Source organism: Helianthus annuus, chromosome 11 (genome assembly GCF_002127325.2).
Source record: "Helianthus annuus cultivar XRQ/B chromosome 11, HanXRQr2.0-SUNRISE, whole genome shotgun sequence".
Classification (NCBI taxonomy): Eukaryota; Viridiplantae; Streptophyta; class Magnoliopsida; order Asterales; family Asteraceae; genus Helianthus; species Helianthus annuus.
The window spans coordinates 2,060,152-2,084,060 of record NC_035443.2 but is presented as its reverse complement, the minus strand read 5'-3'; the positions used below and the strand labels follow the sequence as shown (position 1 = coordinate 2,084,060).

Here is a 23,909-nt window from a genome sequence, read left to right as displayed (position 1 = left end):
AAATAATTGTATTCATGTGAATTTATAATTGTTTTTAGTTTTAAATGTTGGAAATTTAGGAAATCGAATATAACTTTAGTTTTAATCTATACACGAAACGGTCTTTTTGATTTTTTTATAATTTCGGATACGGATTCGGATATCAATATTCACTATCCGAAATTGGATGTAGATGATATGGAATACATCGGCTTGGTAACTTCAGCCGATTCTAGTGTAGCTGGGTGATTTTTCATCACCTTGACACCCATAGTGATGAACATTATAGTTATGCATACGATCGCAACGGTAATCGTAGTGATGATCACCGTAAAGACGTATCTGTGCCCAGGGCCGGCTCAACCTTTTTGTAGGCCTAAAGCGGATTTTAAATTCGGGGCCCTTACGCTTCTAACACATGGGGATATGATGCACCTTTTTTATACGATTAAGGAAACTATAATGAAATTATGACTAATAAGTTAGATTATACATTCGCGTAATAATACCTTCTGACTCATCGAGTGATCTAGTTTCTTCCTAAATTGAAGGCTTTAACTTAATTTTCCTAATAGCATTGAAGCAGATTTCCAAATATATAAAAATTCAATGATTGTGGCCACTCCTTTCGCATTTCCAAAAACCTTAATGAGGATTTAGTCATGAGTTATAACCTTAACTAAATCAAGTGATGCTTAACTATGACATGATAAAATCTATTAAAATACCTTTTAGATGGAAAAAAACTCAGGTACCATTGTTTAGGTGCTCTGGTGGTGGTAATGTCACACCCCAACCGATGGCGGAATCATCGGGGCATGGCACTGAGCGAAACAGATTGTCCAGAAGTTTCCATAACAACTATCTATATAATCCAGTTAAAGATACGTCCCATACCGTATCCCGAATAAACAAATATATTATTACAGATAACATCCAAACAAGAAATTCGGTTCCGACAACTCAGATTTAACATAAATAAATATGGTTTAAATGCTCCTAAAGACCCAGCCTGACAAGATCTACAGACAACTATGCCCTAGTTGCTTGTTCCTGACAGACAACTATTTGTTGAGGGCCTCTAAAGCTTTATTCTAGCTTCACTTCCCTAGCAAGCAAATACCTTAAACACCTGTCACATACGTTAAAATAAAGTCAATACATAAAATGTAAAGGTGAGCATACAAGTTTAATAATAGCACATAGAGTTCGAATAGTTTACGCATAACCAGCACGTACGCAGAGGGAAATGATGCATGTTAATTATCGACATGGACCTATCGATACCAACGACTGCGGGTTGACTGTCCGAGACAGTTCGCAATACATGATTACCACCGTAATCCATGCAAGTAATTGTCCTTAACAACCCCCGTGTGAACGGGTGCTGAGTCCAAACTATAGTACTACGTTGCTAAGGCAGGTAGACAGCATTCCACGTGTAAACATAACAACAAGCATACATTTAGTGACGTAATACATGCAATCGTTTAGCGTTCAAATAGTTTGAATAGTGTGTTCGATTGTGATTTTGATAAGTAACGTATGTAACACCCAAAAGTGCTAAAGCAGAAAGGGATTCGAGTATACTCACAGTGATTGATTATGGACTGAAGGGAGCGCTGAGAGTAGGGTTAGCCTGAATAGTTCGATAGCATAATGATGAGTAACGCGGAAATGCAAACAAGTGTAAATGAATCAAACAGCCTGGTCGATCGAACAACAGGTTCGATCGAGCGGGCTGTTCGTTCGGCTTGAAAGTCCGTTTGAGCAGTCCTGTTCGATCGGCTGGTAGGCTCGATCAGCTGGACCATCCGAGTGGATTGTTTCTTCCTCTGATGTGTTTGTGTATGATGGTTTGAACCTTTGAAGTTTTCGTTGTAGTATTAGAGAACACCGAAGTGTTCTTACCTTTCAGGTCGATCGATCGAACGGTCTGTTCGATCGGCCGGCTTAACCGATCGGCTAGGAACTTCAGAAGTAGTTCTCAGCAGGATGTCACTCGATCGAACAGCCTGTTCGATCGGCTGGCATTCCATACTACGAACGAGTTGCAAAATCGATTAAGTGTTAAAGCATAGTATCTCATGATCCGAAGAGTAATGTTTACCAATCGAGTAGCATATTCGATCGAACATTACTTCGTCAATAGCATACTTCATGAAATTTGAAAAGAGTGGGACCATGTGCTAGCCGATCGGTTGGCCCGGCCGTTCGGCTAGCATTTCTAACCTGGTCGGCCTTTCGTCTAACACTTGGCTGTTTTGGTTGTTTGTCATGATTTCAAGGTATTTTAACAGCGAGTTAAACCATAGAACGTGGGTCCTTACTTGCTTCACTGGTTCGGACAGGAATCACCCAAGTCCGCCCGGTGAACTGTTCGGAATAGCGGAAGTGATGATCGGAAAAAGAGGAACTGATCGGATCGGAAATAGAGGAGCTGAAAGTAATTAAAGATACCCCAACAAAACAAAGTTACTTATATTAAAACGATGCCCTTATGGTTCAGGAGTTGCTTTCTCACTTCTTAAACGATTATACCTGCCATTTACGTTGGAAATTATTATACATCTCAAAACTGAATAACGTCACTTGCTGTGGGGCTGGGAATAATCAATTTGACAGCCATTAATAATAATAATAATAATAATAATAATAATAAATTTGTTTTTCGTTATTTTGTCTTGTAAGTCTATAAATATGGTATAGTTTAAAACGTTGTATATGGTTAGTTATTTATGATTAGCAAAAAATCACATATTTGTACAAAAAAAATATATAATCCTTTTTTGACACACATTAAAATCCACTGTAATTTCGGTCCAGCCCACGAGTCCATGACTAGGGGTGTTCAAAAAAATCCGGTTCCGAAACCGAATCCGAAATATCCAAAAATCTGTATACGAAATCTTCAAAATTTCGGATATCCGAAAACCGGATAATCCGTATTTTCGGATTCGAGTACGAATTTAAAAAATTTCAGATAATCCGATTATCCGATATCCGAAAACTAATTATTTTTTATACATATATATAGTATATGAGCATTATATTTAGTTTGAAGTATTGTAAATATTAGTAAAAAACTAGTTAATAATTGTATTCATTTGAATTTATAATTGTTTTTAGTTTTAAATGTTGGAAATTTAGGAAATCGAATATAACTTTAGTTTTAATCTATACACGAAACGGATTTTTTGATTTTTTTTATAGTTTCGGATACGGATTCAGATATCAATATTCACTATCCGAAATTTTCGGATATAAGGTTTTCGGATATCCGAAAACCGGATAATCCGATCTTTGAGTTACTGTTGGTTGTGAAGAACGCAAGACCTGGTTTCATTTAAAGTCTTTTGTTGAGTCCTTGTGGAACTCTAAAACATTCATATGGTTCGTATTTGGATTTGAAGTGTGCGCTTGGTTTTAAAATAATGTTATTGTAATGTTTCTAAACTTATTAAATGGACGAACATCTTCAATGTTATCATATAGTTGTTGTTATGATTGAATGCAATGATATTAAGCAAGTCACACATAATCACGCTTCCGCAAAAGTCAGGGTGTGACATAGTTGTTATTAACATCAATATCCTAAGAATATTCACAGCAAAGCTCAACCTAGAAGACCTTTTTGCATGTCATTGAATGAAAGTGGATGTGTTGGTTCAGGACCAACTCCCAAGTCACACGATAAGATGGAATTCCCATGAATTATGGGGTACAGAGGGAAACCTGCCAAATTCTTTTTGAACCTGTAGTTCGTTGTGAGTGAGAACCAAAGATAATCAGATCTCATGTCACCAGCGAGACTTTTGAGCTGCTCCGCGGTAAGACGTGTTTCAGTTGACGGAAAGTCAATCTGCTGAGCAGATTCAAATGGTGTAGCGGGAAACACGTTTCTTTTTGTCACGGAGGTGTTGTTCAGTGAGACTCCCACTCTCAAAGATAACGTGAAGATGGCTTCAGTTGGTTTAATCCTCACGTAACACTGTGAGATCCAGCGTGTGGTTAAAGAAAGTGCTACTTGGATGGTTACAGTATCCGTGCCGGTAATTTCTAAGGGGTCGAGGGATGTAGATGATATGGAATACATCGGCTTTGTAACTTCAGCTGATTCTAGTGTAGCTGGGTGATTTTTCATCACCTTGACACCCATAGTGATGAACATTATAGTTATGCATACGATCGCAACAATAATCGTAGTGATGATCACCGTAAAGATGTATCTGTGCCGCTTAATAAATGCGAGCATGTTGCGGAAAAATCCTTCGGGATTTGCATCCCCCTCATCATCGATATCAACCCTTATAGGAGAATTCTCTGGCTGTCTTGCACCATTGATATCTGTATTCTCCTCTGGCGGTGTACCATTGATATCAATATTCTCCTCCACCATTAATAATGGCTAACACAGCAGTGTAAAGACGGTTGAGAAGCAGCCACAACACCATTGTTCGGAATAACGGAAGTGATGATCAGAAAAGAGGAACTGATCGGATCGGAAATAGAGGAGCTGAAAGTAATTAAAAATACCCCAACAAAACAAAGTCACTTATATTAAAACGATGCCCTTATGGTTCAAGAGTTGCTTTCTCACTTCTTAAAACGATAATACCTGCCATTTACGTTGGCAATTAGGGCTGTAAACGAACCGAACGAACACGAACAAAGCCATGTTCGTGTTCGTTCATTAAGGAAATTAACATGTTCGCGAACTGTTCACGAACGCATACTGAACATAAGTTTATGTTCGTGTTCGTTCGTTAAGAAAATTCAATTGTTCACGAATAGTTCGTGAACACTGCTCTCGAACAGAAACGAACACAAGCAAATAAAAATGAACGCAAATGAACATTTAACTTGAAAATAAAAAAAATAAAAACATTATTATCCTTAAACATTGGATGTAAGTAGTTAAATACTACCATCAAATGATAAATCAAAACACAAGAAGTCTACCACACCACCAAACCATAAATAAAGTTTAACTAACTTAGACATAATTATCCCAAAAATGTCTTAGAATGTCCAAATTTTAGCTAACAAAGAAAGATATAGGGTTTCAAGTTTTCAATATGTTTAGATAAAAGGTTTATTATTTATTATTTTTTAATATAATCAAATGAACATATTACCGAACGTTCACGAACGCAGTCGAACGAACGAGACCTATGTTCGTGTTCGTTCACTAAGCTAACCGAACGAAATTTTTTGTTCGTGTTCGTTCGTTAAGTTAATCGAACGAACAAAAACGAACTTCCCGCCAAACGATTCACGAACTGTTCGCTGAACGTTCGGTTCGTTTACAGCCCTATTGGCAATTATTATACATCTCAAAACTGAATAACGTCACTTGCTGTGGGGCTGGGAATAATCAATTTGACAGCCGTTAAAATAATAATAATAATAATAATAATAATAATAAATTTGTTTTTCGTTATTGTGTCTTGTAAGTCTATAAATATGGTATACTTTAAAACGTTGTATATGGTTAGTTATTTATAGATTAGCAAAAAATCACATATTTGTACAAAAAAAATATATAATCCTTTATTGACACACATTAAAATCCACTGTAATTTCGGTCCAGCCCACGAGTCCATGACTAGGGGTGTTCAAAAAAATCCGGTTCCGAAACCGAATCCGAAATATCCAAAAATCCGTATACGAAATATTCGAATTTTCGGATATCCGAAAACCGGATAATCCGAATTTTCGGATTCGGATATGAATTTAAAAAATTTCGGATAATCTGATTATCCGATATCCGAAAACTAATTATTTTTTTATAAATATATATAGTATATGAGCATTATATTTAGTTTGAAGTATTGTAAATATTAGTAAAAAACTAGTAAATAATTGTATTCATGTGAATTTATAAATGTTTTTAGTTTTAAATGTTGGAAATTTAGGAAATCGAATATAACTTTAGTTTTAATCTATACACGAAACGGATTTTTTGATTTTTTTTTATAATTTCGGATACGGATTCGGATATCAATATTCACTATCCGGAATTTTCAGATATACGGTTTTTGGATATCCAAAAACCGGATAATCCGATCATTGAGTTACCGTTGCTTGCGAAGAACGCAAGACCTGGTTTCATTTAAAGTCTTTTGTCGAGTCCTTGTGGAACTCTAAAACATTTGTATGGTTTGTATTTGGATTTGAAGTGTGCGCTTGGTTTTAAAATAATGTTATTGTAATGTTTCTAAACTTATTAAATGGACGAACATCTTCAGTGTTATCATATAGTTGTTGTTATGATTGAATGCAATGATATTAAGCAAGTCACACATAATCACGCTTCCGCAAAAGTCAGGGTGTGACATAGTTGTTATTAACATCAATATCCTAAGAATATTCACAGCAAAGCTCAACCTAGAAGACCTTTTTGCATGTCATTGAATGAAAGTGGATGTGTTGGTTCAGGACCAACTCCCAAGTCACACGATAAGATGGAATTCCCATGAACTATGCCCACCATATCCTTATTTCTAAAGTGATATTATTAGTAGTATAAAGGGTTTGGTAAAACGCAGTTGAATTTTTGGCCCATTTTAATTTTTTAATAAAACTTTCATAATTTTTAGTAATTTAAACGAAATGATTTAGGAGGTTTTATTAATTTATTTATTAAAAATAGGGTAAATCACATTTTTTTTTAATTTTTTTGCATTTTTTAACTTTTCTACAATTTAAAAAAAAAATCGCATTTTGTTAACTTTTCCACAATTTTTTTAAACCTATTTCTCTTTTTTTTCTAATCCATTTGGCATTTATATGCCATGTCAACAAATTAAAAAAAAAATAATTAAATGCCATGTAGGATGGATGACCTTCTATTTAGGTAAAATATCTAGGATTGAAACATCAAATGAAACTTGAATGACCTAATTGGAACAAAAAGAATTATGAGTGACCTAATTAGAATACTCTTGAAACTTGGTTACTATTGTACAAAGTTAACCCTTGTTTTAATTATTTACTAGATTAGAACCCCGTGTATTACACGGGTTTAATAAATATAATTTTATATACTAAATAAAAAAAATATATTTTTAAAAACCTCATTTATTACATCTATTGAGTAATAATTTTATATTATTAAATAATAAAAAATATATCTTTAAGAATCTCGTGTATTGTGTGGGTTGAATAAAAATACTTTTATATACCAAACAATAAAAAAATTATATTTAAAAAAACCCTTGTGTATTCACGGGTGGAAGAAATATAATTTTATATACTAAATAATAGAAAAGTTATACTTAAAAAAACTTCGTGTATTGTGTGTATTGTACGGGTTTAATAAATTTAATTTTATGTAGCAAATAATAAAAAAAATGTTATATCATTAAAAACCTTGTGTATTACAGAGGTTTATCTATTGTTAAAAAAATCTTTCTAAGTCAAAATGGATTTTTATTATTTTTTAAATTAGGTTAATATTATTTTCGTACAATTCATAAAACCTTATAATCACAGTAGCATCATATATAAGCACATCACATAACATACACATCATAGTTTCTATACCAAGTAGCATGTGTTCGTACATATAAGCATAGTTTTTGTACCAAGTCAAAGTCACAGTTTCATACCAAGTCAAGTTCATGTCACGAATGCACTTAAAACTAAAGCCGAGATCGAACCGAAACCGAAATCGAAACAACAAAAACTTAACTAAAAACTGCGGAGTGAGTTGTACTAACCGATTGTGTGGTGATCTTGGGACCGATTCCGTAGCGAGGGAGATAGAGAGAGATTTTTTATACTCGCAGATTAGTATACTTGCAGGTAGGGTTTGATGAGAGTTTTGGATAGTTATAAAGAAGACAACATGCTCTCACATAATTTATAAACTAATTTGGCAGTAGGGGCGGTTTGAGGATTGGGGCCTTAAGTTCGGCAGTTTGTTTTGAGGAATCAGATCAAATAACATGCATGCGCCAATAGTTGAACACAAGAGAGTTGGGACGATTTGGTCCTCAAAAGGAGTTGGACCGATAATCATTAAGTGGCAATTGAGCTAGGAAATTAAGTTTTTTTTTCTAACTCAATATGCATGCACATGCATACGCACATGATGAGATGAAAGGAATTATTATCATAAATATTATTATTATTTTGGAATTCATGTGAATTCTCATTAGATTTGATTAAATATTATTATTATTATTAGTATTATTAATAATTTTAATCAATTAAATGAGAGAATGACAAGTGTCCCAAAACAAGTTTCTTTTATTATATAGGATAGATTATATATTGTGTCTGAAGAGCAATCGGCTTTCCTATCGAATAGGAGTATTTTGGATGGGCCGCTGATTCTCAACGAAGTCGTGGCATGGCTGAAACAAAGCAAGAAGGAAGGTATGATCTTTAAAGTGGACATTGAGAAAGCCTATGATTCACTGAACTGGGATTTTCTTGATTCAGTTTTGAGTCAAATGAATTTTCATCCTAAATGGAGGAAATGGGTAATGTCCATTGTATCAGCCGCTAGAGCATCGGTCCTAGTTAACGGGTCGCCGACACAAGAATTTTCGTGCCAAAGAGGATTGAGACAAGGTGACCCTTTGTCCCCATTCCTTTTTGTACTAGCCATGGAAGCTCTTACGGGGGTTATGAAGGAAGCGTGTGCGGTGGGACTTTTTAAAGGGATTAAATGCAATATGGGTGGTCCAACTCTCTCCCATTTTCTTTATGTCGATGATGTGGTCTTCGTGGGAGAATGGTCCTCAGACAATGCTCGATGTCTCCGGAAACTTCTCAGATGTTTCTACCTGTCTTCGGGTCTTCGAGTTAATTGTTCGAAAAGTAGTGTTTTCGGTGTTGGGGTGAGCGATTCTCGGGTTCAGAATTTAGCGGGAGAGCTTAACTATAGGGTCGGTACGTTTCCATTTAAATATTTGGGCCTATATGTCGGGGCAAACATGAACCTTTGTAAGAATGGGATTCGGTTATCGAAACGTTTCGAAAGAGACTTTCTATTTGGAAGGCTAACACTATATCGTATGGAGGAAAGATAACTTTAACCAAGGCGGTGCTTAACTCCTTGCCGACGTATTTCTTTTCTCTATACAAAGCTCCGATCCAAGTTATAAAACGCTTAGAGGCTATTCGAAGAGATTTCCTATGGGGAGTAACGCCGGAACACGGGAAGGTTTGGTGGCTAAAGTGGAGAAACGCGATGACTCCAAAAGATTTGGGTGGACTAGGTATGGGTTCGCTTCGGGAGGCAAATGTTGCCATGTTGTCAAAGTGGTGGTGGAGGTTTAAGGTGGACCAGCAAAGCCTCTGGAGGAAAATGGTTTGGAGCATTCATGCAGCCTCAAGGTCATGGAATTATATCCCAGTTAAACTGTCTCTCGCAGGACCATGGAAGCAACTTGGAAAAATTGGGGAAGACTTGATGAAGGCCGATATTGATGTCCAAAAACTAATCAAGGTTCGACCGGGTGTGGGTTCAAAAGTATGTTTCTGGACAGATTGGTGGACCGCGGATGAGCCGTTATGCAGGAAATTTCCAGAACTGTTTGGATTGGAAAGGAAGAAACAGGTAACGGTTGGAGAAAGATACGGGACGACGAATGGTGAGACATACTTGACGTTCGACTGGACGCGACAGCCAACTTCGGATACGGAAACAAACGAACTAGCGACTCTCTCTGGGATGATCACGGGATTCAGTAGTTTATCCGGAACTGATAGATGGGAATGGTCATTGGAATCCTCAGGTATTTTTTTTCGGTTCGTAGCATAAAAAACGGTTGCAAGTGGCTACATTTGAAGACCTGGGAAATGGTTTTCAATGGAATAAGCTGGTGCCCATAAAAGTGAACTTTCTTGCATGGAGACTAAGCCTTAATAGACTACCTACAGTGGATAATTTGGAAGCTAGAGGGCTGCAAGTTGGATCAAGTATGTGTTCTTTCTGCAGGCTACAGCGAGAGACGGCGGAACACCCGTTTGTTTCGTGCGGATTGTCTCAAGCAGTGTGGGATTTCGTAGCTACATGGTGCAGGTTATATGGCTTCTTCATGTTCGGTGTTACGGATTTAATTAGCTACCACAGGAAAGCTAGAGGATCGGAAAAATGGAGGAGTTTAGTTTATTTGGTGATCCAAACCCCGGTTTGGTGTATATGGAGGAGTCGAAACGAGGCAGGGCAGTCTCCGAAAATCCCAAAAAAAAATTTGGCCCTGTTCGAGATAAAAATTTGGGCCCTATTCGCAAATCTTCATATAACATAAACTCATCAATCATTCAATTATATAACTAAAAATTCATAATACTATGATAATTGTTATGAAATAGATAAAAACAAATTAACAAAAATAGTATAGCAAAAATGATCAAAGTATCGAACTTACTTGCTAAGCAAACAGTGTGGTTCTCCTAGCGTTTTTTGAAGCTAAGCTCTCGATCAACTCCTTGTAATCCATCGTATCTAATATTTCACTTTCAATAGATATTGTTGCCAACCCGTTTAGCCTTTCTTGTGACATTGCAGAACGTAAATAGGTCTTCAACAACTTCAACTTTGAGAAACTTCTTTCTGCTGATGCCACGGTTACCGGAATTGTCAACAACACTTTATATGCATTTATAGAATAAGGATAAGTAGTACTGCGTTGGAAGATATAGTCTAAAACGTCAAAAGGGTTGTCAATGTGTCTCGGTAAAAATGTAGTAATCAACTTCAACTCCGTATACAATTGTTTAGCATCAATATCTGATTCTCCTTCATACTTGAATGCATCTTCAAGGCGATAACAACACTCCTTAAGCTTGGCTTCATCAAGAGTCTTCAACTTTTTAGGAAACAAAAACCCAAATATTTTTTCGAATTTTTGGTATTGTTCAAATCTTGTTTCAAGTGAAAAAATAGCTTGATCAACAATACTTAAAAAATAATTTACTCTAAAATCCTCCTCGGGTGAAAATGTTACTTCTTCTACACTTGACGATTCATCAAATTGTTTTTTCCTATATATCACACGTTTTTTACGAAATTCCGCATTTACACCTATTTCATTTGCAATTTCTCTAGCTTCATCAAGTGCCTTAGAGAACCCCACTTCTCTATAATTCTTAAATAAATTAATTAATTTGTCTACTTCATCAATAGCAACATCAAGGACAACATCTTTTGCTTGCAACCGTTTACTCACCACATTCACCTTTGATAAGAATTCAAACCAAATGACAATTTGTGAAAAAAATTCAAAATCACCAAGTTCATACTCTTCTAATGATTTAGCTTCACTTATGATTTTAGCATCTCTATCTGTCCCCCTAACTTCTCGCAAAGCCTTTCTTACATCTCCAAGTTGAGTTCTTATAGGCTTAATACTGTCTATACGACTTTCCCAACGAGTTGTAGACAATGGTTTAAGAGTTAATCCTTTAACATTATCTTTCAAAATTTGCCACCTATTAATAGAATGGGCAGAGATAGTATATAACCGTTGTATTGTTCCAAAAAATTCCTTAGACTTAGTAATTGTGTTAACCATGTCACACAATGCTAGATTTAGACTATGACAACCACAAGCACTATAGAAAGCTCTAGGATTTTTTTTCTAAAAATCTAGTTTGAACCCTTTGTTTTTTCCTCTCATGTTTGCCCCATTATCGTAGCCTTGACCACGCATATCACCAATATCAAGATCAAGCGACTCTAATTCCTTACATGTTACTTCAAAAAGTCCTAAACCCGTGGTATCATCAACAACAAAAAAACCTAAAAAGGATTCCACAATGGTTACGGAACTAGAGTTAAAATTCACATACCTCACAATTATGGACATTTGCTCTTGGTGACTAGTATCAGGCGTGCAATCGAGAATGATGGAGTAATACTTTGCTTGCTTAACCTTCTTGATGATTTCGGTTCTAACTTTATCCCCTAATAATTGTATCAACTCGTTTTGAATATTGTGGCTAAGAAAGTGTACATGGCATTCTTCATTCAAAACTCGGCGCATGTGTTCTTTCATAATCGGGTCAAACTCTTCCAACATCTCAACCAAACCCAAAAAGTTTCCATTGCCTTTTTTATACAACTTCTCATTTGACCCACGAAACACTAAGCCATATTTTGCAAGAAACTTCACAAGTGCAACAATCCTTAAGATGACTTGTTTCCAATAATCTTTTTCTTTTCTAAATTGCTCATACGCCAATTTGTCAATTGTTTCTTTACATTTCAACCTTTGTCGCAATTCAAACCATTCATTCATATTCTTGAAATGTTCTAAACCAACTTCATGTTGTTTAAGTCTACCACTGGCATGTACCCAATCATTATAACCTTCATCATCCAACCCACCTTCCGGATGCCCCGTTCTAAAAACTTTACAACAAAAACAATAGAGTTTGTCAAGTTTTTTCGAATACACTAGCCATTCTCTATCGCACGTCTCCCTATTTGATAGAATTATGGTGTACATGGTATTAGAAAAATGTCTTCCAAATTTATCCACGGGGCCCTTAACAACATCCCTATCTCTTTTTGGACCTTTCATAACCAACTCTTTAATCATGTCATTACTAAGCCCACCCCAATTTCTAGGATCAAAAATCTCAATATCCGGAATGGGATTAACATCATCTTCACACATAGTAGGTTCTTCATCTACGGTAGGATTAACATTATCTTCACCTGTGTTCACGTTGTCTACATCTACGTTCATATTGTCTTCGCCCACATTAGCTTCTTCATCTCCTTTCACATTGTCTTCACCCACATTATCATCACCCAAGTTAGAACTAGAACTTTGAGTTTCTTTTGAAAAAAACTTGTGTATTCGGTTTTGTTTTACTTCATCCGCCTTTCTTTTCTCTTCCTCCAGCTTCTTCCTCTTACGTTTTTTATGGTCGGATAGGTGTTTGTGTTTAGGAACGGGAGGCATAATTTCAACATATTAATGAATAAAATACATTCAATCACAATTATCTAAAAAAACAACAGTAAACTAGAAATCATTCAATCATTCATAACAGTTTAATCAATCAAATTATCTAAATAAACAACAGTAAACTAGAAATCAGACTCGAAATCAGGATATGAAAACACTTAGCAACTCGTAAACTCGAAATCAGTCTCGAAACAACAGTAAGATCATTAACCTGAATTCTGAAATCTGAATCTTTTTCAAAAATCAAAATCAAGATGTAACTTGGAAGTTGGAACCTTCGGATGTCCAGATGATGAGCATTAATCTGAATGTTTTTCGAAATCAATATGTAACTCGGAACAACAGTAACATCAATCAACAAACAAAAATCAAAAGACAACAAACAATTGAACAAATACCTCTCCTGAATCGCGATTCGCGAATCTGCAGAATGCGATTGCGGATGTTCGGTGGCCTGGTGCAGCGTTTGATGACTTTGATCAGAAATCCTGCAGCGTTTGATAACTTTGATCAGAAATCCCTTGTGGCCTGGTGCAAAGCAAAGAACCACGCGACTTTTGATTTCCTGCAAGCAGTGATCGATTGTTTTTTGACAAAGGTTTGGTCCTATAATCAGTTAATGGATTGGGTTTGTTACCAAACTTTGGGGCCTGTAAAAAATTTGGGCTATATATATAAAGAAAACATAAAAAATTTTGGGCCCTTTAATTATTTGGGCCCTGTTCTCAAGCACACTTTGCACTTGCTTATAACCGGCCCTGAAACAAGGCTATATTCAGAGGGAAGCAGCCTACTTTGGAGCGGATCAAGAACGAGATCACAGCAATGGGTTATCTTTGGTATAAAAGCCGATCAAAATTGGCGAATTTAACGTGGGAGAAATGGTGTAATTTTAATTTAGTGAGTATGGGTGTATGATGTAACAGGTGTATTTCGTCCGGTGTTAACATATTGTTAATCCGGCGATTTCGTTTTTGAATAAAAGTTCGAATTTGTTGGCCGTTCAAAAAAAAAAAAGATTATATATTAGTTTTTTATTAACTTTGGGTAGTCCCTACATCCTTAGATAGTTCCCTTTGAATGGTCCTTTATCAAACGTGACATGACGTCTACGTGACAGATAGTCCCCAAAAAGACACCCAAACCATACCCAATAATGTTACGATGTTTGATGGTCACATTCGGTCATGTTTTACAATGAAATGGAACTATAAAAAATAAAACCCTTGTATGATACCGTCTCTCTCTGTTTTACCATGGAACTATGGAAGTGTTGCGGATAAGTGACTGGAGTAGCAGATAGACAGAGTGTTACCCTACCAACCACCACCACAGACAGAAAGGAAGGAGCTAACCGTCGCACCTAGGTACTTTCTCTACCGTTCGCCACCGTATACTTCATCTCTCCTCAATCCTCATACTATTATTATTATTATGCACTTTCAATTCTCTCTGATTTACACACTACACTTTTCCATCCCGATGTTTCCTGTTAGGGCTTTCGTCTTTCTTTCCAAAATTAGGGTTGCAAATTTGTCAATAGTTTGACTAGTTTAAATGTTTAATTTGAACTAGGAGGTTGAATAAATTGACTTGTTTAAATGGACGGTTGGAAACATTGCAGAGATTAGATTAAGAGGGTATGGTATAGATAGAATTGTGAGATGCCTTTTGCTTAGTGGTGGTGGGATACTGTGAGGGAGGACTTTGAACACCTCGGCTCTCGGCCGAGCTGTACTTATGCAAAACAGGACATCGTTAGCCTCCTCATCATAGACAGTGATAGGGGATTTTCTCACGTGTAAGAATAATAAGTATGTGTTTTCGACCGAGAGAATAGTATGGCGTAAGACCAGACGGTATGGGGGCCGGCTGAGGCCCGGCGCCGGTCCCCACACCGCCCCCCTTGGATCGGCTACTCCCAAGCGGCTCCCACTCGCTGATCTTGCCGTGCCTCCCTTCTCTCACATATACCTATATATATATATATAAAGGGGTTCATCCCCCACCCCCTAGGTCCATCCCCTTCAAACCCCTCCTACGTGGCGGTGACGTGGCGGCCCATCCCCTTGGGGATGAGGCTCTCCATACACTCCAGTCTAAGGAAGACCTATATCCCTCATGATTGATAAGCATTTATTCGTGTCAGTGGCATGCATGAGATAGTAAATGCCCATGACGTCGGTCCTGATTTCATGTAATTAATTGGTGGTGCCCAATGGTCGATTGTGGTGTAATTCTCGATTGTCGGTGGTGATTAGTGACGTGACCAAAGGGTTGGATACTTGGATCCCGGACAGATATTATGTTTTCCAGGATCGTATCCCTTCAATACTAAATTACTCGATCACATAGTCTAATTATAACTTATAAGTCATATGCTTAAAGTCATATTGATTTCATCGTACTCTAATTTATGAGAGATTAGGTGCTCGGCAAAATAGGGTTCTTCCGTTGTTGATTTTTTTTTTTTTTTGCATAAACATGAACATAAATGATATATTTGGTATGCTTGTGAAACAGAAGGACGTGATCGCTAATGTTTTATGTTATGCAACTAACATGTTTTTTACTTGATCAATTTTAGCTCGTGGAGAATCTTTGGCCAAGCAACACGAATCACGATTATATAACTACCATACTGATCGGATAGTCTTAACTTACTTGCGATTATGGATAACTTTTCACTTGCTTCATCCACTACACACTACTGCTCTACTTTCACCAGCAAGCCATACTCAATGTCCACTAGGACCGTCACCACTATCCCCTTCTACTCCATCACCACATGCTCACACGACTCCGAAAACCTCACCACCACCTCATCGTCCCTCCGCCGCCCCACGAATAACCGACCCTTCAAACCCATCGCTAACTCCCCCGTCAATCCCCACCGCCCCCAACCCAAAACCCATAACACGAATCCGCTCCAAACACTCCTCAACCCCACCCCGAAAAGAAATCCAATAGATAATAGTTCTCAAACGCTAACCGAAAAGCTCTGGTTAACCAGCAAACTCTCTCCGCCACCAGCACCAGCTCCAGCTCCAGCTCCAGCTCCAGCACCTGATGCGAATGAAACTGATATTAGTAGTTATTTGGATAGTTCAGTTGATTTGGGATCGAAACAATCCAAACAAATCGAGCATAGAGAAAAAGGGAAAATCTTTGTCGGGAACCTTCCGTTGTGGATAAAGAAAAATGAGCTTACCGAATTTTTTCGGCAATTTGGACCGATAAAGAACGTGATATTGATAAAAGGTTACAACGATACAGAACGAAACATGGGGTTTGGATTTGTAATATATGGCGGTGCAACCGCGGAAAAGGCGGCGATGAACGCGGTGGAGTTTGACGGGATGGAGTTTCATGGGCGGGTGATAACTGTGAAACTTGATGACGGGAGGAGAATGAAGGAAAAGTCTGCGGAGAGAGCGAGGTGGATAGACGGGGATGATAGCGTGGAATACAAGTCAGCGTGGCAAGAAGAGAGAGACGGTTCACGAAAAGAGCTTAAAAAGGTGTTGGAAACCCAACCGGAGAACTGGCAGGCTGTTGTCGGAGCTTTTCAAAAGATTAAGAAGGTAATTACGTTCGTTTTGTTTATAGATGGCAAAATGGGTGGGTCGGGTGGGTTCGGTAACGGGTCAAGATAACCCTCGTATGAGCTGTGAGAACTATGAGAACTTTTACTTCCCGTGCGAGTTTTCCCCCCATCTTTTGCACCAACATAGATGAAAATGTTACAAACACATTTGTAAAAAAAAAATTGCCGAGCCGGTAGTTATTCTTCATTTACATTGATGTAAAATTGTTTTACAGGACTGACCGACTGATGACGTCACCTGTAATTTTTTTTTACGGTGATGTAAATTTTCGCAGGCGACATGCTTTTGTTTTTTTTTTTCAGGAACACTTGATTTTTTTTAAAGATTTTTGGGATTTTTTTAAAAGAACCTTTTGTAAAGCCTAGTTCTCACAATTCATGGTGGTTCTCATTTGATCCGAATCCTATATATATATGAGTCACTTGCCTGAAAATATGCTTAAATGTCGGAATGAGAAGTTAAATGTTTTCCTAAAAGTCAACTGTTATAGCCTTCCAGGAAAGAGTTTGGGTTGATGGTCAACTATTATGCAAGGCGAGGAGATATGCATCGTGCACGAGAAACTTTCGAGAGTATGCGGGCCAGGGGAATCGAGCCAAACTCACATGTATTTACCAAGTAAGCGACTTTGATGTATTAACCCCTATATGATCTCTTTTGTGACTTTTATCCATTTTCTAGCATTAAAAATAATTTATTTTATGCAGCCTAATTCACGCTTATGCAGTAGGTAGAGATATGGACGAAGCACTTTCTTGTGTAAGAAAGATGGAAGACGAGGGTATTGAATTGAGTTTGGTGACGTACAGTATTCTTGTCGGAGGATTTGCTAAAATTGGCAATGTAAAGTAAGTAAAACACACACACATCTATTCATTTACGTATACACACACACACATCCATTTACATATGCGTACACCATAGTTGTTAATAGCGGCTATAGCGACCGCTATAGCGCGCTATGTAGCCATGCGACCAAGTGTCGCTATATGAGTCTTAGCGATAAATAGCGAACTTAGCGACAGTTAGGTTTTTTTTTTTTTTTTTTTTGATGTTAATTTCAATTAGATATAGCTATAAAATAGCTGGATTTATATGTTTTTGTTAAATATCCTTGTAAAATAGCATATTACAAGGGTATTTTGATGTAATATACATATAAAATTTTTCAAAATTCTTTTTCTAGTGTAATCGTTATTTATAAAATAGCCGTCGCTATTTTTCGCTATTCGCTACGTAGCCTATAGGTGCCTTGTCGCTATTCACTATCGACAACTATGGCGTACACACACATCCATCTATGTATACGTACACACACATATCCATTTACGTATATGTACACACACACACATCCATTTACGTATACGTATACGTATACATGTACTTTGCATCATGCATGTTGGATGTTGTTTACAACTTATGCAATGCTATTTCTTTACTACACTTTTTTTTACAATTAATTGTTGCTCATTTTTATCAATTGTGCTTAAGTTAAATCTTTGTATTGTTTACTTTGAAGTGCTGCAGAGAAGTGGTTCAAGGAGGCCAAAGAGACACAACGAACTTTGAATGCGATTATATACGGAAACATAATTTATGCTCATTGGTAAGTATTCCCTTTTTTAGTATATTTTAAATGTGAAAATAATGAGACTATGATCTTCACTTTTCAAACGTGAAAATATGACAAGTCAACAACCTTTTAAAAGTGTTGCGGTTTTTTATTATTATTTTTACTTGATGATTTTTGTGGATTTACGATTATACACGGTTAAAAACACAGCCAAGCGTTTAACATGGAGCGTGCAGAAGCATTGGTGAGGGAGATGGAGGAAGAGGGCATTGATGCTACACGAGATATTTATCACATGATGATGGATGGTTATACGATGATTAAAGAAGAAGATAAATGTCTCGTTGTGTTTAAGAGGCTTAAGGTAAGATTGGTGTTGTCTCTATAGCTTTTTCTATTATTGTTAATCTCATTCTTCTTATTATGCTTATTAGAGTAAAATGCCATTTTCGTCCGTTAGGGTTGGCTACTTTTGCGAGTGTCGTCCAAATGTTTGGATTTCCACATCTGGATCCAAAAGGTTTGAAATCTTGCCATTTTCATCCAACTCATTACCTCCATCCATATATTAACGTTAAGTAAGGGGTCTTTTCGCCTTTTTAGACATTTTTTTTGTGATGATTAAACGGTTTGGGTGGGGAGAAAGTCAACAAAGGTGGATCTTTATTTCTTATGGTGTTTTTTATTTTAATAAAAAATGTTTAAAAAGAAGGAAATGCCCCTCATTTAATGGAGAAAAATGGATGGAGTTAACGAGTTGGAGGAAAATGGCAAGATTTTAAACCTTTTGGATCTAGATGCAGAAAAACAAACCGTTGGACGAAAGTCGCAAAAGTGGCCAAACCTCAGGGACGAAGATGGCATTTTACGCTTATTATTATCATTATCATTTTGCCTTTTTTATAGGAGTTTGAGTAGCTTATAGTACACTAACCTTAGCTTTGTCGCAGGAATGTGGCTTTACACCAACAGTAATTACATACGGATGTCTTATTAATCTCTACACCAAGGTAACTTAAAATGTTTATTTCTCTATGGTACCACTACCATGTTTATCTTTCACATTTTTGCATATTTTTTAATAAAAAGTAAATGCATTAAATATGATTACAATTTCATACGATCAACTCTTCCAGATGGGAAAAGTTTCAAAAGCGTTGGAGGTGAGTGAAACAATGAAAGCCGACGGCATAAAGCATAACATGAAGACATATTCAATGTTAATTAACGGCTTTATAAAATTAAAAGACTGGGCAAATGCATTTGCAATATTTGAAGACGTCGTGAAAGACGGTTTAAAACCCGACGTTGTGCTTTACAACAACATTATTACCGCATTTTGTGGTATGGGAAACATGGATCGTGCGATCCGTACCGTTGAAGAGATGCAAAAATTGAGACATAAACCGACTTCAAGAACATTTATGCCCATAATTCATGGGTTTGCAAGAGCCGGAGAAGCTAAAAGAGCTCTTGAAGTTTTTAATTTGATGAGGATGTGTGGTTGCATCCCGACCGTCCATACTTACAATGCCCTAATTCTCGGTTTAGTTGAGAAACGCCAGGTATGTTGTCGTTAAGAAATTGAATTAAGGGGGTGTTTTTGCTTTTTGTCAATGATTATCGGAGTATTGCATTGATATGACAATTTCAAATCATTTACTTACTACCGGTTAATTCGGGCTATGTTTATCTCTTGCGGTCAAATGGGTAAAATAAAAAAGAGTAAAATGCCATTTTCTTCCCGAGGTTTGGCCAATTTTGCGATTTTCGTCCAAAGGTTTGTTTTTTCGTCCGGCTCGTTAACTCCGTCCATTTTTTATCCGTTAAGTGAGGAGTATTTCCATCTTTTTTGTTAACTTAAAGGGCAATTCGGTCTTTTTCACTTTATGTAAAAAGATCGATACCCCTAAAAAGACCGAATTGCCCCTAAAGTTAACAAAAAGACGGAAGTACCCATGACTTAACGGAGAAAAATGGATGGAGTTAACGAGCCGGATGAAGATGCAATAATCAGTTTTTTTTTACAACTGTCTGTTTTGACCCCAACCGGAAAAGAAAAAATAAAATTATGACCTGACATGTTTTGACCCGTTACACAGCTGTCTGACCCACTGAGTTTGCCACCTATTATCATTACAATATGAAGATGCAATAATCAGTTTTATTTTTATTTTTTATTATTTTGTTTATTTATTTATTTTTTTACAAATAATTAGACACCGCTGATTATTTGCTTCTTTACAAACAATTGGAAATGAATAATCACTTTCATACAAATTACAACAAAACCAATTTTAGTGGCTTAAGCATCTGATTTGTTTTTTTTTTTTTTTTTTTTTTATGATTTTTCTATTAATCCAAACAAAATCTGTGAAACAACTCATTCGGTCAAATCAACCATTTATACCAAATATACATAATATGTGTCAAAGTACACTTCCAAACACCGGTTCTTATACTCGTGAAATGATGATTCTTTTTACAGATGGATAGGGCGGTAAAAGTATTAGAGGAAATGTTACTTGCGGGGATTGGACCAAACGAGCACACGTACACCACAATCATGCATGGCTATGCATCACTTGGTGATACCGGAAAAGCATTTGAGTATTTTTCTAAAGTTAAAAACGAGGGATTAAATCTTGATGTATTCACATATGAGGCACTACTCAAGGCGTGCTGTAAAGCCGGGAGGATGCAAAGTGCTTTAGCGGTCACCAAAGAAATGCATGCCAAAAAAATTCCAAGAAATACTTTTATTTACAATATCCTTATTGATGGGTAAGAATTTCTTCAATTTTTTTTACTAATTATATAAAATATTATTAGTTTGTGGATGATCTACTTGTTTAACTAGGGTGAAAATTATATGCATTTGACCGTCAAGTATGGCTGCAAATGAACTGAATGAACTATTTGTTTGTTAAGGAAATATATGTGTCCACGAACGCTTACGAACGAGATTTTATATTCGTGTTCGTTGGTTAAAGAAATGAACGTGTTCGTGTCCGTTTGTTAATTTTAGGTTTGTTAATTTTAGGCAACGAATGTTCATGAACACAAATGGTAACAAACGAACACAAACAAGAGTTCATGATCAGAATATAAAATACATTGATACTTATTAACTATTTTATTTGTCTGAATTTGGAAGTATTTAAAGAAAAACTAAAAACACTAATGAACTATCGAACACATACGAACACGTCACCGAAAGTTCACAAACATAAATGAACGAACGCGGCCTCTATTCATGTCCGTTCATTTAACTAAACTAACGAACGGAATTTCTTGTTCGTGTTCGTTCATTTATTAAACTAACGAAAACAGACGAACTTCCCGCCAAACGTTCACAAACTATTCACTGAACGTTCGATTTGTTTACAGCCCGACCGTCAAGCATGTACTTAATAAAAATGAATGTACGCCATTTTTAATCAATTATTACTCAGTGAAAGAAATTTATCAGATATTAACATATTATTGTCGTGCAGATGGGCTCGAAGAGGTGACGTTTGGGAAGCAGCTGACCTAATGCAACAAATGAAGCAAGAAGGGGTCAAACCTGACATCCGTACTTACACATCCTTGGTCAACGCTTGTTGTAAAGCTGGAGATATGCTTGTATGTCTTCACTCTTCACCTCTCTCTCTATCTCTATATATATATACGCACACAAATTAATGATACATTATTGAGTGCAGCGAGCAGACAAAACAATCAAAGAGATGGAGGCTGCAGGATTAAAACCTAACATAAAAACATACACGACATTAATTCATGGGTGGGCCCGCGCTTCGCTTCCTGAGAAAGCTATGAAATGTTTTGAAGACATGAAGTTAGCCGGGCTGAAACCCGACCGGGCCGTGTACCATTGCCTGATGACATCACTGTTGTCCCGAGCCTCTGTAGCCGAAGACTACCTTTACTCCAGCATTCAACAAATCTGTGCGGAAATGATTGACGCTGGTTTGACCGTTGACATGGGCACCGCAGTGCATTGGGCCCGGTGTTTACGCAAGATTGAACGGTGTGGTGGAGATCTTACTGAAGCACTTCAAAAAACGTTCCCGCCTGATTGGAACTCGCAAAACACTCTCGATGAAATATCGGGGGTTGATCGTGAACATGATGTTGATGACGACGACGACGACTTGCTGTATGAAAGTGATTCTGATGGTGATATTGATGAGGATTGATATATGCCTTTGGTACTTGATGTATATTTAGTAAATGTTACAATGAGATAATGATGTAGTGACTTGTACATTGTGCAATGAAAGTTGTACATTTTTTGATTTGTGAATCTAGGTTGAGATTTGGTAATGGTGCAGTCTGCTTTATCTGAACTCTTCTGCTTGCTATAGATGTGTACATATATCTTTGTGGATGAATAATGCTGTTGGAGTTTTAGTTAGTTATACCTTGTATATTTGGATCTTTATGATAGTAAAGAAGCATTTTAATAATTTATTTATTTATTTCCTTTGACAAATTTGATTGTAAGACCACCCGTAGTGGGGGGTTTTTTGACGTTTTTTTCAAAAAAAAAAAAAAAAAAAAAAAACGCCCAACAATGCCCGGTAACCGTCCCATGGGGCGTTTTTTTTTGAAAAAAAAAATTGCTGGAGAGTGCTTTTTTAAAGGCCTTGAACTTTACCTTTGGCCAATAGCATTTTTTTGATGATTTTTTGATATTTTTTATTTAATTCTATTAGAATACCTAATCATTGCAAGATTTCAAGACTCATACACCCAGTGCCGGCCATGGAGGTGGGCAGGGAGGACCACCGGCCAGGGCCCGATATTGAGGGGCACGTTTTTTTTCTGTAAAAAAACCTTATATGTATATGTAAAATATTTTTTTTAATATGGTACACCCATACAAACACCAACATAGGCCCTCTTACAAAATTACTCTTATGGGTTTAGATTAGTTATTAACCCCTTTGGCATTAGGTTTAGACCTTTAGTGAGCACAATACCCATTTTCGTTAAGGCCTAAGGGCATATTTTCTCGAGCTCGAACAGGGTACACGAATTCTCAGGGCCGGCCCTGCATACACCCCTTTTAACATAATGCCTACATGCTGACTGGACCGCAACATTACGTAAAATGCCCAAGGATATTCCCTCTCCCACTACACATGGTCTAATAATTCAAACTATCACTCATTTTCCTATAATGATTTACTTTGACAATGTGACCTACAACACAAAGTGGCCATTTTTTTGAACGGCATACAGTTAGGATGTCGCTAACCGGGTTAGTAGTTAGTATCACCAAATTAGTATTAAAATTCCTCTTTTCCTGGATTTAAATCCAAGACCTACAATTTCCATCAATTTCATGATGAGGTTTTCCAAACATCAATTATGATAAATTCATTGCCATGAATAAAAAACAGAAGGGGCATGGAATTTTTTCACCACTAGAGCTCATGTTAAAGTGAAAATTGATATATGCTAAAAAGGAAACTTAATGAACAGTAGTTGATTATTAAATTCAAATTAGACTTAGAATTTATCATTAATTTATAGTAACTTTATTAAGAGATGAGCAAATGGTATTGGGTATAGGTACCGGTCTTAAATTTATCAAACCGGTGTATTTTCGGTACCGATTTTGCACAAGTATTCACCGGTTTTTACCCACTGTTCATTATTAAACTAAAATTAGAATTAGAATTTATCATTAATTTATAGTAACTTCATTAAGAGATGAGCAAATGGTATTGGATATAGGTACCGGTCTTAAATTTATTAAACCGGTGTATTTTCGGTACCAGTTTTGCACAGATATTCACC

At 36.7% G+C, this 23,909-nt stretch overlaps 3 protein-coding genes across 5 annotated transcripts; 1 reads left to right on the top strand and 2 right to left on the bottom strand.

Annotated features, from left to right (window-relative positions):
* Positions 1 to 10,370: 10,370 nt before the first annotated feature.
* On the bottom strand, positions 10,371 to 11,513 carry LOC110887522 (zinc finger MYM-type protein 1-like). Its single transcript, XM_022135104.1, has one exon. The coding sequence runs from the start codon at positions 11,511 to 11,513 to the stop codon at positions 10,371 to 10,373; it is 1,143 nt and encodes a 380-aa protein (XP_021990796.1).
* A 66-nt stretch (positions 11,514 to 11,579) lies between these two features.
* Positions 11,580 to 12,911, bottom strand: LOC110887521 (zinc finger MYM-type protein 1-like). Its single transcript, XM_022135102.1, has one exon. The coding sequence runs from the start codon at positions 12,909 to 12,911 to the stop codon at positions 11,580 to 11,582; it is 1,332 nt and encodes a 443-aa protein (XP_021990794.1).
* Positions 12,912 to 14,146: 1,235 nt separating this feature from the next.
* Positions 14,147 to 22,427, top strand: LOC110889144 (pentatricopeptide repeat-containing protein At5g04810, chloroplastic). Of its 3 annotated transcripts, none has more exons than XM_022136656.2 (11): positions 14,147 to 14,284; positions 15,505 to 16,501; positions 17,016 to 17,143; positions 17,233 to 17,373; positions 18,045 to 18,131; positions 18,309 to 18,462; positions 19,049 to 19,108; positions 19,235 to 19,663; positions 20,587 to 20,882; positions 21,596 to 21,725; positions 21,806 to 22,427. In XM_022136656.2, exons 2-11 carry the CDS (start codon positions 15,590 to 15,592, stop codon positions 22,298 to 22,300), a joined length of 2,832 nt encoding a protein of 943 aa, XP_021992348.1. In that variant the 5' UTR covers positions 14,147 to 14,284; positions 15,505 to 15,589; the 3' UTR covers positions 22,301 to 22,427. The 3 variants fall into 3 exon arrangements, with proteins under 3 accessions (XP_021992348.1, XP_035835377.1, XP_035835378.1); XM_035979484.1 differs by having other exon boundaries at positions 14,170 to 14,308; positions 15,502 to 16,501; XM_035979485.1 differs by having other exon boundaries at positions 14,174 to 14,284; positions 17,024 to 17,143.
* The last annotated feature ends 1,482 nt before the right edge of the window (positions 22,428 to 23,909 follow it).